General features: G+C 37.7%; 1 protein-coding gene across 1 annotated transcript in view; it reads right to left on the reverse strand.

Moving 5' to 3' along the window:
- Positions 1–10031, reverse strand: part of LOC137644978 (DNA replication complex GINS protein PSF3-like) — a 46733-nt gene extending 36702 nt beyond the window's left edge. Inside the window, exon 1 of the mRNA XM_068377846.1 lies at positions 9878–10031. Within this exon, the coding sequence (XP_068233947.1) occupies positions 9878–9983 (106 nt within the window). The 5' untranslated portion in view covers positions 9984–10031. The remainder of the gene's footprint in view (positions 1–9877) is intronic.
- Between the last annotated feature and the right edge of the window lie 4916 nt (positions 10032–14947).

Below are 14947 nucleotides of genomic sequence, written 5' to 3' on the forward strand. Positions count from 1 at the left end.
TCTGCAGACGAGCAAAATAAGGGCTCAATCGTCTGCGGGTGGGAGTGACGGTCTCGGTAAGACACGCCCACAACCACCGAGAATACTTCTGTGCGCCGATCAAGGCCTGCTGAACCCTTATGCCCTTCGACATTGCTTCTCCCCTGGGCTTGGGAGCTTGCAAGAGGTCCCGGACTGGGAGGACGACTGGCGCGCACAAAAGTACCCTCACGCACTAATCACTTATCACTTTGATTTCTGTTTGCACTTATTTCACTGAACTCGAAACTTTAAGTGGTTTGTACCTGAAATACGCAATTCTATCCTTTCTCAAAGTTAGTAATTGCGAAAACAGAATTAAAATGTAACAGAAAAATCTAATGAAAGATAAATCAGTGGTTGGAAAGAGACTAAACACTAGATCACTCTAGAAACGTTTAGTTTCTTCCCCTAAAGAGACTAGGGAGAAGAGCAAAAAAACGATAACGACGTTTCGTACGCCTGGCAGGCTTGAATGAAACGTTTATCCTCTTTCTCCCTCCGTCTCTATCTCTCTCTCTCTCTCTCTCTCTTGACTTAGAACCTGAGAGAAGAGCCCAAACATATATATCGTTAAAACATATTATTGTTAAAGGAAAAAAAAAACTGAAAAGTTCCTTTATTAGGATCAAAACCATTAAGTTAAGAAAGAATGAACAAAACGCTAGACACGGTTACTCTTACTGCAACGTGAAACCGTGAACATTCTTTCTCTATCGTAACGATAGAGTGCAAGTTGAACGTTCTGAACGTCAACAACTGCAGAGACAAAACAAAACGTTAGTTCAGCTTTGAAAACAGTACGAGACTGTCAAAGAAAATCTTTCAAACTCTGTGGCGGAAATAGCATAATATGTTAACAGGTAAAACCGAAATGACGGGCTCAAAGTTTATTAACTTCGGTAAAAGACCGCCTACTATTAGGAAGGTCGAATATAAACAAATATAAAAATTAATTTTAATGAGTTTATAATAAAAGGAAGTTAATCGAAGAGGCCTATAAGAGGCGGAGAGATATAAAATAAATCTATAACTTTTGTTAAGCAAAATTAAGAAAGAGAGTCTATACTCTCTTAGACACCAACACTTCCGTCTAAGGGAAGGGTCGGCCATTGAAAGGTGAACGAGAGTTCATACTCTCTCGTCACCAAAATTAATCAAATTAATTCCAAAAGCTAACTAAGCTAATATAGAAGTTTTCCAGTAAAGCGACAGCCGAAATCAAAGAGAAATACTTCACCAAAGTCGTGAAAATACTCCAAGAACATAAGCGTATCCCAGAACGTCTTGCCGGAAGCACGACAGAGGAATAATTGAGGAGGTGTCAACAAGAAGTACTTGAGTACCTGGCCACAGGTGGCGCTGGTAAATACACCCCCTTCTAGTATTGTGATAGCTGGCGTATCCCTCCATAGAATTCTGTCGGGCAACGGAGTTGACAGCTACATGATTATCGGGTAAGTTTAATATTGAAAAATGGACAACTCCTATAATGAGGAAAGGTCCAGGTCTTTCAGTCTGAAAACTTGGCTAAAGGCTGAACAAACGCTATTTACTGCAGAGACTGACAAGAGCTTCTCTCAGCCAGATAGGAAATTGGCAGCAGGTTTGTTAATGATGCTTTCAGTGACTCACAGATGTATGATCAGGCCATTGTATCCCTTTATCCTACCCTAAAAAAAATGGAATTATGACAAGAGATAATCAAACACCCCAAAAATTAGTTACTTCATGTTAGTCTTGAAGAAGCTGTTCTTTTTAAATGAATTGGAGAGAGGCTCCAACCAGAAAAGTATCCTGTTTGTGACACCAATTGTGCAAGATGGCCCACTTTCCCTGGTATATGGTTGCAGAGTATTTGAGGAAATATCCAGATATCTGTGCAGTGCTGCACAAAAAGCATTTCACTCAAAGGAAATGCTGAATAGTATTCACTTGTAAAATGAAAGGAAGGCCACCGAGTTATGGAACCTCTGTAGATGAGACTGACAAAAAAGGTTGGGCCAATAGGATAGTTCTACAGTACTAGTATCTAAACTCAGAGCATCAGTACGTTCAGAAACTATTCAGCGTACAACAACTTGGGAACAACCAATGTTAGCCTAATGTTCGAGGTTGTCAATAGTCTGTTGATTAATCGATGTATCGGGCAAAACTATAAGGGTTGAAAAGCATAAGCGTGCAGGTTGTCCCAGGAGAGTTAGAACAATCATGATTGACAGGTCTGGAACTAGGGAACAAAACACTGGCAACTTCTTGTCTGGCCTAGTTGCAAATAGGTCTATCGTTGGGAACCTCCAACAGGCAAAGTCTTTCCGTCATGCAGAGAAGTAGGGACTACAATATTCATACTACCTGAGCATGATGGCTGAGTGAGAATGCTGGGACAATCCTCTCTCCTGAAATGCCTCGTGCAGAGAGCTCTCCTATGTTCATACCAAGGTATATATGGCAGATCTACTGTGTTGTCACATGCCCAAATACATGCCTGCTTCGCCAACTCACAGAGGAGTGGGAGCATGGTCCCTAATTGCTTGTAAACATATGCTACTACAAGTGTTGTCACTTATCAATGCTACCAAGTGCCCTATCAAACTGTTGCAAAGATTGCAGCGCTACATGCGCTACTCGCATTTCCAACAGGTTGAGTTACAGACTCCTTTCTTCCTCAGGCCCCAGTCCCAAGGTGATCCAATTACTCAGGTGTGCGACCCAATGCTCCTTGGATGTGTCTGTGAACAGAAGCATCTCCAGAGGCGAGGAGTCGAATTGAACTCTCTTGGTGAGGTTTTTGTCATTTAGCCACCATACCAGAGATAATCCACCACTGGAATTTGAAGGTATAGAGGATCGGAGGCTGCTGACCAGGGCTGTTTCACATACTATCTGAGTGACCTCTGGTGAGGACGCTCATACAGCACATGCTACTCTAACAACGTAAGATGTCCCAGAAGACGTTGCCACTGCCATGCTAGTAGCTGTTGAACAGTCAGGACTAGATGAGCTACCTCTCTGAGTCTATTGATGAAAGGGTCTAATAGGAAACCTTTTGCTGCTGCCAAATCTATCAACAGTCCCAGGTTATTTAATGCATCTCTTGGGCATGAGACTACTTCTGCCAATTGATCTAGATTCCCAGATTGTGCCAAATGGCAAGAAGTTTGTCTAGATCATTAAGCAACTGTCATCAATCTTGAGATATTGTAGGAGGAAAATCCTGTTCATGTGAGCCTAAGTTGAGTCCAGGAAGAACACTCATGTGAAAACATGGAGACGTATAGTCTGAAGCACAGGACTTTGAACTGGTAATTGACTCTTTCTAGGATGCCAACAAATCCCTCAGACAACTCCTTTCTCTTCTTTGCAAACTCCACCCACAGCAGGGGAGGCCACTTCCTACACTCTTACCAAGAAAATGATTGCGAGCAGTCATGCACCTGCAAAAATCACAAAGGCAACGAGGTTACCCTCTGAATTGGTCAAGTAATGCCTGCAACGCCAGCCTTCCTTAATTGAGCAAAGCCACATGTCTGGCTAAGGGGTGGACATTAAAGCAAGCAATTAACCAATCTGGAAAGAGACCCAAGACAGTGATGCAGAAGTGTGCACTTGAACACAGCCGAGGCCTTGGTACTAACTGTTTACAATGTTAAAAGTCCAAAGAGAGAGAGACAGAGAATGAATCTTCCTGAAAATAACTGATCCCCACCCAGAGGCTTATTTTGTGCAGATGCGATCCAAGATATTTTCATATACATATTTCTGGGCACCTTCAAGAGTTTTAATTATGTTCTATAAATGTTTAACAAAGTGAAATTTTGAAACTAAATTGTAGAATTTGTCCAATATAGGTAGTAGGTTGGCCAGGGCACCAGCCGCCCGTTGAGATACTACCACTAGAGAGGTATTGGATCCTTTGACTGGCCAGACAGTAATGCATTGGATCCCTCTCTCTGGTCACGGCTTATTTTTTTTCTTTGCCTACACTTACACAGAATAGTTTGGCCTATTCTTTACATATTCTCGTCTTTCCTCATACATCTGACAACAATGAGATACTTAACACATCTTCACCCAAGGGGTTAATTACTGTACTGCAATTTGTTCAGTGTACTTTCCTCTTGGTAAGGGTAGAAGAGACTCTTTAGCTGTGGTAAGCAGCTCTTCTAGGAGAAGGACACTCCAAAATTAAACCACTGTTCTCTAGTCTTGGGTAGTGCCATAGCCTCTGTACCATGGTCTTCCACTGTCTTGGGTTGGAGTTCTCTTGCTTGAGGGTACACTCGGGCACACTATTCTATCTTATTTTTTTTCTTCCTCTTGTTTTTTTGAAATGGTGTGTTGGGCAGGCTTAATAGAAGGGCCATGGATGCCTGGTGGTTTATCAAGAGGTTGTCTTTTCCTTTTTCTGATTATTTTTCTTCTCAAAACCATCCTTACTGTCCTCCCTACAGTTGAAGTGGCTATCCTGAAGGGTATTTAGCCTTGCATGGTGTATCGGCTCCTCCATGTTGACCAGTTTTTCCGACTTTTTACTATAGTCTATGGGTATCATCAATCACTTTGTTTATAATTCTGTACGTATTGTTTTTGTTATAATTCTTGTTAATCTAGTTTTTAAGTATGCTGTGTCTTTTTTATTTCTATTAATTCTTATGCTGTCTGGAGACATTGAGCGAAATCCGGGACCAGTACGTCCTAGATTTCGTCAATGTCGTCTTCTGTATTGCAATATTCGTGGTCTTCATGCAAATATCCAAGACCTTACAGTTGCGTCCAGACAGTATGATATTCTTTTGTGCTCAGAAACTTTGGTTTCTAATATGAGGCACTCATCTGAGCTCCTTATAACTGGTTTTAAGAAGCCAATAATGTTGAAACGTGATGCCATCCCTAGGGCCAGGGGAATGGCGGTGTATATTAGGACCGAGTACCCTGCTTCTCATAAGTCCTGCTATCAATGTGGATGTCATGAGATTCAGGTAATAAAAGTTTGTGGCAGGCATAACAACTTTTATTTGTGTTCGATCTACCGGAATCCCGACATGGATGATTCTATCTTCGATTGTCTTCTTACCATTATGGCTGAGATACAAGAAGATGATAGAAAGGCTTCTTTTGTCTTTGTTGGTGATTTTAATGCTCACCATAGGGAGTGGTTAAGTTCTATCTCTCCTACCGATCGCCATGGCTTAAGAGCTTTAGACTTTGCCTCTGAATCAGGCTGTGAGCAAATCATAAATGAAGCTACTCACAGGTCTGGTAATTGCTTGGACCTCGTATACACTGACTCCCCTGGCGTTATAACTAGTAAGGTTGGTTCTCCAGTCGGGACATCTGATCATGCCTTGATTTCATTATTAGTGAAGACTGAGCAACCTGTCCCTGATATATCATATTCTTGTAAAATTTATATGAAATCCCAAGCAGACTGGAATGGGATTTTACATGATCTTTTGTGCTTGAATTGGTCACAATTATATAATAGTGTAAATCCTGTTGTCCCTTTGAATGAGAATCTAGTCAACATAATTGATAGGCGTATCCCTTCTCGTGTGCTAAGGTATCGAGTGAAGGACAAACCGTGGTTCAATGATGATTGTAGACGTGCTTATTTGGAGAAACAGGAGGCCTATCATCTTTGGAAGGGGAACAGATCAGATTTGACCTGGAACAACTATACTCAGCTTCGAGCTTTTGCTCAGAGAGTTTATGCCTCAACTGAAAAGGAGTACAATTTAACCATAAAAGAAACACTTTCTGGTACAACTCAGGAACATAAATGGTGGTCTACCCTTAAATCTGCACTCTTTGGTGTAGATGCAACAGTTCCTCCTTTACTTAAACCAGATGGCTCAGTCACTCACTGTCCAAAGGAAAATGCAACCCTTTTGGCTGATGTTTTTGACAGTAAACAGAGTAATGAAAAACTTGAACTTCCTCATTCCTGTTTTCCTGAGGCTAAACTAACTAGTTTAGCTTTTCGATCTTGTGAGATTAAAGCTCTGTTGATGGACCTTGATGCTTATGGAGGTGTAGACCCAAATGGTATTTTTCCTTTGTTTTTTATAAAGACAGCAGATTTCTTAGCTCCAAAGTTATCTGTTATTTTGCACAAGTTAGCAAGAAGAGGAGCTTTTAGCACTAGTTGGAGCATTGGTAATGTTACTCCTCTATGTAAATGTGTTTGTGATAGCTCAAGTCCCACTGATTACCGCCCAATTTCCATAACTCCCATATTATCTAAAGTTTTTGAACGTCTTCTGGCAAAACGTCTTAATAGGTTTGCTGAAGGTAATCATCTACTACCTAGTTTGCAATTTGGTTTTCGTAAAGGCCTTGGAGCATGTGATGCCCTTCTTACAATCTCCAATGCTGTACAGAAATCCCTTGATTGTGGTCGGGAAGTTCGTATGATTGGCCTTGATTTTAGTGCTGCCTTTGACCGTGTTAATCATGAGGCCCTTGTTTTCAAACTGAAACAGTTGGGGAGTGGGTGGGTTGTTTCTTAGCATTATTATTGATTTTTTAAGTAATAGATCTCAAAGAGTTGTTGTTGATGGGCACCATAGTGATTATAGGAATGTGATATCCGGTGTTCCACAGGGTAGTGTTCTTGGCCCATTACTTTTCATACTATATACACATGACATGTGGTTTGGCCTAGAAAACAAGCTTGTTGCATATGCAGATGATGCTACTCTCTTTGCATCAATTCCTTCCCCTGAATGTAGATCTAGGGTTGGTGAATCCCTTAATAGAGATTTAGCTAGAATTAGTGCATGGTGCAAATTATGGGGTATGAAGTTGAATCCTAACAAAACTCAAAGTATGATTGTAAGTAGGTCAAGGACGGTGGCTCCTCAACATCCGGATCTCAGTATTGATAATGTTTCTTTAAATATGTATGACTCTTTCAAAATTTTAGGTGTGATTCTCGACAGTAAATGTACTTTTGAGAAACATATAAGGTCTCTGTCTTCTTCAATTGCACAAAAAATAGGCTTATTGAGAAAGTCTTTCAAGATTTTTGGTGATCAATCTATTCCGAAGAAGTGTTTTAATTCTTTCATTCTACCTTGTTTTGAGTATTGTTCTCCTGTTTGGTCTTCAGCTGCTGATTCTCATCTTAATTTGTTGGACAGAAACTTACGGTCTATTAAATTTCTTATTCCTGATCTAGATATTAATCTCTGGCACCGTCGTTCAATTAGTTCATTATGCATGTTGCATAAGATTTTTCATAACTCTGACCATCCTTTACATTCAGATCTCCCTGGACAATTCTATCCTGTTCGTAATACTAGGCAGGCAGTTAATTCTAATAGCCAGGCCTTCTCCATCACGAGACTCAATACTACGCAGTACTCTAGAAGTTTTATTCCAGCTGTTACCAAGTTGTGGAATGATCTTCCTAATCGGGTGGTTGAATCAGTAGAACTTCAAAAGTTCAAAGTTGGAGCAAATGCTTTTTTGTTGACCAGGCGGACATGAGTCTTTTTATAGTTTATTTATGACATATTTGTTTTTGATGCTGTTAATAGTTTATATATGACATGTCTGTTTTGACGTTGTTACTGTTTTTAGAATGATTTATTGTTAATTTGTTCTCTTCAATTATTTATTTCCTTATTTCCTTTCCTCACTGGGCTATTTTTCCCTGTTGGAGCCCCTGGGCTTATAGCATCTTGCTTTTCCAACTAGGGTTGTAGCTTGGATAGTAATAATAATAATAATAATAATTCAGTTTTACTGATGTTATATTCCTATTTAAAAGTCATGAGTTTACGTTATGTGTAGGAACAATATAGTCTAAGTGAGTGACATGAAATTAAAGTACTGTATCATAATTACACTTAATCTATCTGACATCCCGCATGTGGATGTGCTACGTACACTATTTACATGGGTCACTATCAAGGTATCATAATTACTTATAATTATATTACATCCTTCAAATGATTTCTCATCAGCTGTAGCTCGCTTCACTCGCAAATAAACATCTCCTTGCTCTTCCGTTCTGGCAATCAGTACTGTAGATGGATGTGCTGCACACACCAACCATGCGAGTTATTACTTTGATGCAATTTATGACTTTCAGATAAGCAACAATAGTTATATACTAACCAGAAAGCATTGTAAATATTAAACAACCTAGGCTGACTTTAGATTTATGAATTTGGGTTATATAAAGGTGCTGGATGAGAATTCACCCCCCCCCCCCAGTAATTTAGTAAAGAGAACCCCACTTCCTAGGATAAGTTAGGTGGGTGAGGTTAGGTTAGACACCATCCCATTATAATACATGTACTTGTTCTGTGATTTCCCTTCCTTGAAAGACAATTTCTCTAGGTGTTCCCCAATTCTTGCTGTTCACCAAAGGGATTCCTTATCTCTGAAAACATTCAGTTCAGATAAAAATAAAAGAGGTAATAGTTTACAACACCACGCTCTCCATTTACTACAAAATAATGCAATCTTGCAGTTATCTTCTTGCATAGTAATTAGGTGGTTATTTAAATTCTGGGAAAGCAATAATTAGCAAGATATGTTGAGGAAGGGGAAGGGGTTATAAAAAGAAAATAACTCGGTTTTCTCACTAAACGAATTGGAACTGACATGTCAACACAGTCAACCAAACAGAATTCGTGATGCCAGTGTACATAAACAGAAGTCCGTGATGCCAGCGTACTGTATATTAAAAATATGCTTAGTTAAAAATGGATTAATTACTCAAAAGTGCCCATAAAATATGCAATTTACAAATAGTGACACTTTTGAGTAACCACTCAATTTTTGATTAAGTATATTTTGAATACGCAGTATATCAAATGTACGCTGGCATCACGAACTTCTGTTTATGTACGCCGGCATCACGAATTTCGTTTGCTTGACTATGTTGACATGTCAGTTCCAAGTCGTTTGGTGAGGAAACCGAGCTATTTTCTTTTTATAACCCCTTCCCCCTTCCTCAACATATCTTGCTAATTATTGCTTTCCCAGAATTTAAATAACCACCTTATTACTGTGCAAGAAGATGAAAACAGCAGGATTGCATTATTTTGGAGTAAATGGAGTGCGTGGTGTTGTAAACTATTACCATAAAAGATTTGATCAAAAAATAATTATTAAACGCTAATTAATATTTCTCCTTTTTCTATAGTGAAAATACGATGAAATGGGCAACCTGTCCGCAAATCTAAACATTAACTTCATGAGGTTTCACCTAATGAACATTGACTATATCAAATTATACAGACGACATATTAAATACGGGCTGGAATAGAATAACCTGGGAGTGGGTAAATCTGGAAGAGCCTCGCCTCAACTACGGTACCTTAAGTAGTCACTCTGCACTTTACGCTAGAAACAGTGCTGTATTAACCCATGGAAGGGTCCATAGGCTTTCACCTTCTTTGGGACCCTTGACATCCATCAAACGCTCCCCAGGCAAATTTCATGCTTTCGTTTTGTATAACTTATTACAATAATTGGGGTAGATGCATGACAGCGGCCCCCTGTATGTATTATTATGGCTAACATAGAATACGGCAAAGGGGGGTAGCAGGGGGCGTTAGCTCCCCCGTTTAGTAAGTAGGCAAAGACACGGCTTGTAAGTTGTTAGGGGAAAAAGTTTAGGTTTGTTGATGTCCATTTTCAATGAACGCCTAAGGAACTGGCCGCTGATATACAAAGGCTCCCAATAATATCACAAATAAATTAAATGACCCATAGTTTGAATGTTTAACACTAAAAGAAAATAAAAGATGGATCGCCACCTGCTTTTGGTAGGACCTTAGGGATAATACGGCACTGTCTACAGAGGCAAGCCATTTAGTCATAAATTCAAAAAACTCACCTAATCCATAAACGGGTACTTCAAATTTACATGGCACCCTATCCTGCGTAGACAAAATGTCACTAACGGAGAAATAACTTGGAAAATAACTCGAGGTGAGAGGCATTGTTTTGATTTTGGCCGGGAAACTCTTCAGTGACACAAAATTAGGTCTTTATTACATCTGTTTGATACTTCGGTAGATTTTAGTAACCGTAATGCATAGCAGTTGTCATATTAGCCACTAGATGTCTCTATACAGCTTTCGAAGTTAAACCATAAAATGTAACACAATTTTGTTGTGGTAAAAGACATTATTATTACCATTATTACTTTCTAAGCCACAACCCTAGTTGGAAAAGCAAGATGCTATAAGCCCAGGGGTCCCAAAAGGGAAAATAGCCCAGTGAGGAGAGGAAACAAGGAAAAATAATATATTTTAAGAACAATGACATTTAAATAAATATTTCCTATAGAAACTATGAAAACTTTAACAAAACAAGAGGAAGAGAAACGGGATAGAATAGTGTTCCCGAGTGTACCCTCAAGCAAGAGATCTCTAACCCAAGACAGTGGAAGACCAAGGTACAGGGGCTATGGCACTACCCAAGACTAGAGAACAATGGTTTGATTTTGGAGTGTCCTTCTCCCAGAAGAGTTGCTTACCATAGCTAAAGAGTCTTTTCTACCCTTACCAAGAGGAAAGTAGCCACTGGACAATTACAGTGCAGTAGTTAACCCTTTGGGTGAATAAGAATTGTTTGGTAATCTCAGTGTTGTCAGGTGAATGAGGACAGAGGAGAATCTGTAAAGAATAGGCTAGACTATTCGGTGTATGTGTAGGCAAAGGGAAAGTGAACCATAACTAGAGAGAAGGATCCAATGCAGTACTGTCTGACCAGTCAAAGGATCACATAACTCTCTAGCGGTAGTATCTCAACGGGTGGCTGGTGCCCTGAAACGAATCTCAGTCTTGGGTAGATATAGTGTTATTTGGCATAATGGGGAGGACGTATAGTAGAATTTGAATGGATAAAGTTGCTCAGTTATCAAATACAGAGATCGATAGCAGAGTATTGATAGTGTAAAACCACTCAAAGGTTTAGGATTTTAAAACCTTAAGCCATTATAATTCACAAGATATTACAATGAATGCTCGTTACGACTTACGAAAGAGATCATCTGGGAACTTCAAAATTAAAAGGGAAAAGATGTATGAATTACACATGAGCCTATACTTTTGATATATTCAACCACAAAGTAGTTGAGGATATTAAGCGTTGACTGACTTTAGTGTAAAATTGGACCTTTTATAACGATTTGCAGTTCCCATAGATGTATGTAATTTTATGCATGTGCATATAACAGTGATATGCGAACATAATTCATGATTTCTTGAGGCCAGGAGGCATTATACTGCAGAAAGGAGAATGTGAAGAACTGCAGAAAATAATAGATCTGTAAAAAAAAAAATACTTGCGAGAGACGAGAGGTGAAAGTCCGTAGGTACACAAGTAAGATTATGGTGTTAAATAACACCAGATATATATATATATATATATATATATATATATATATATACATATATATATATATATATATATATATATATATATATATATATATATATATACATATATATATATATATATATATATATATATATATATATATATATATATATATATATATATATGTATATATATATATATATATATATATATGTGTGTGTATATATATATATATATGTATATATATATAACCTATATATATATATATATATATATATATATATATATATATATATATATATATATATATATATATATATATATATATATATATATATATATATATATATATATATAAATGAGGAGATCTAGGTACTAATGAACTTTTGGTGTAGTTATAGGAAGTGGAAATGTTGTGGAAGCTTTATGCATAAGAAGTTTATCCATGATTCATCAGCTAAATTATGAATCTGACAGGGTCCGCTGCGGTTTTGAGATTACATGGAGCTACCCCTGTATTGGAAACTGTTTTAAAAACTAATCTGTATCTCATTCAAATACGGTACGCATTAAATCCTGTGAATTATTGACATATATAGAAGCCACCTATCTAACATATATGTTCAAAACAAAGATATAGATCTATCTTCATAATCTTACCTATACTTTAGTTTAAATTACTTTGAAGACTGTTTCCAAGGTCTTGATTGTACCCTCAAGCAAGATAACTCTAACCCAAAATAAGAGAAAAATGATTTTATTTAACTGGAGTGTCCTTCCCCTAGAAGAGTTGCATACCATAGCTAAAGAGTCTTTTCTAACCTTTCCAAGTGAAAAGTAGCCAGAGTAAAATTATACTGTAGCAGTTAATCGCTTAACTGAAGAAGGAATCTTTGATTATCTTGGTAGTGTTAGGTTTACGAGAAAAGAGGAGAATATACAAAGAATGTTCCAAACTATTCGGTGTATGTATAGGCAAAGATGAAATGGGCCATAACAGAGAGGGGTCCCCTGATCCACGATCCAATGCAGTGCTATCAAGTCAGTCAAAGGACCCAATAACTTTCTAGCGGTAGTATCTTAACGGGTAGCTAGCTAGTGCTTTGGCCAGCCTACTACCTATTATTACTATTATTATTATTATTATTATTATTATTATTATTATTATTATTATTATTATTATTATTATTATTAGCTAAGGCACAACCGTAGTTGGAAAAAGCAGAATGCTATAAGCCCAAAGGCTCCAACAGGGAAAATACAGCCCAGCGAGGAGAGGAAATAAGGAAATGAATAAACTTTATGCGAAGCAATGGAAGCTTAATATACAATCTTGCAGCCGCACATTTGAAAGATCGAGGTGTATTTTAACTCCAATTACTTAAAACTTCCAGTAAGTTTCGTGTAGGTACGACTTGTTGCGGCTGCTCAGTGTGTAGCAGACCTCTTAAATATTTTGAACGTCAAGTTCAGATAACTTGATGAGCCATTGCTCGTACCTTCAAATTTATTTTAGCCCACATAGGCAGCAAGTGTAGTACATTCAGTACATGGGAAATCTTTTCTTGATCGGTGGGTGAAAACTACTCATAACAATCTTACTCCCTTGTGTATTATTTTAAGTTGTACTTTTGATAAGTTGAAATATAGTTGCAGGGATCAATTCCGGTAATAATAGCTAATCAAAAGTTTCTTTGCAGAACATAGTTATCCAGATATCTATTTATGAAAGCAACGTTTCTGAGATGATATCCAATGATTCTTGCTACATTATTTTTTTTTTTTAATCCTCAGAGACAAATTATAGTTAAGCAACACACATAGGACACAAACTCTACTAAATATTGGGAACAAATTATCATTAATATCTATTTGGGTGCCACAAACGTTTCTTAAATTAGTTTCCTTTGTAACTATTATAAACTCAGTTTTATCTTAATTTAGTTATAACTGTTTTAATGACATCCATTCCATAACGCTAGTTACGACGTTGTTTAATTTCTCAGTGAAATGTGTTTCATCTGATACTCCATACCTCTGTAATATTTTTGATAGGTCAATGATACAGATAAGAAATACGATTAGGGAAAATAAAATTATTAATAAGAGAAATAAGAATATCCATTCTGTCATTCAAGTAACCCATCAAATAGTTAAGAGCACCATCATTAATACCAACAGATCGTAAAAAATCTATAATTTTACTATTATAAAAATGAGTGTTATATTTATAAATCAATTTCAGTGGCCCCTTCCCTCCTGTGAAGGGTAGAAGTGACTCTTTAGCTATGGTAAGCAGCTCTTCTAGGAGGACACTCCAAAATCAAACCACTGTTCTCTAGTCTTTGGTGGTGCCATAGCCTCTGTACCTTGGTTCTCTATTGGTTTAGGGTAGATGTCTCTTGCTTGAGGGTGCACCCAGGCACGCTATTCTATTCTATCTCTCTTCCTCTTACTTTTTAGGTTTGTATAGTTTATATATGAAAGATCTATTTTAATGTTGTTCATCATCATCATCATCTCCTCCTACGCCTATTGACACAAAGGGCCTCGGTTAAATTTCGCCAGTCGTCTCTATCTTGAGCTTTTAATTCGGTACATTTCCCTTCATCATCTCCTACTTCACGCTTCATAGTCCTCAGCCATATAGGTCTGGGTCTTCTGCCTCTTCTAGTGCCCTGTGGAGCCCAGCTGAACGTTTGATGAAATAATCTCTCTTGAGGAGTGCGAAGAGGATGCCCAAATCATCTCCATCTACCCTTAACCATGATCTCCTCCACATACCCGTATGGCATTCAAGTAATTTCTCTTATAATTTAATTTCTAATCCTGTCTTGCAATGTAACTGAGGGCTTTGCTCACAAATCTACAATATCTGTTGGATATTGTTTCATTGTTATACTACGACTCATGTTCGTACAGTAATACCGATCTCACTAATTATACAGATATATAGCCTGATCTTATATGTAATTTCCGGCGATTTGATTTCCAAATTTTACTAAATCTAGCTATTGTCTTAGTTGCTTTTTTCAATCTTTCATTAAACTCCAATTCTAAAGGTCCCGTACTAGAGAGCATAGTTCCTATGTATTTAAATTATTCTACCTCATTAAACCTTTCTCCCTCCAATGAAATTCCATCTTCTATTGCATATTCCGTCATCTCTCTCTCTCTCTCTCTCTCTCTCTCTCTCTCTCTCATTTGTGTTGAGCCCAACCTCATGTGGTATGTCATACGTGATCAGCATACTCTAGGTCAGCTAATTTCCTGTTACCAATCCAGTCCAGTCCTTCTCCTCCATCAAATGCTCTTTGCACTAAACAAGTTGTTACTGTTCTTAGAATATTTTATTTTGATTGTTCATTACTTGTCTTGTAGTTTATTTATTTCTTTGTTTCCTTTCCTCACTGGGCTATTTTTCCCCGTTGAAGCACTTGGGCTTATAGCAACCTGTTTTCCAACTGGAGTTGTAGCTAATAATAATAATAATAATAATAATAATAATAATAATAATAGTAATAATAATAATGCATTATTGTACTGCATTACAGGGTAATGTAACCAATGTACCCTAGGG

The sequence above is a fragment of the Palaemon carinicauda genome, chromosome 8 (assembly GCF_036898095.1).
Source record: "Palaemon carinicauda isolate YSFRI2023 chromosome 8, ASM3689809v2, whole genome shotgun sequence".
NCBI classification, from domain to species: domain Eukaryota; kingdom Metazoa; phylum Arthropoda; class Malacostraca; order Decapoda; family Palaemonidae; genus Palaemon; species Palaemon carinicauda.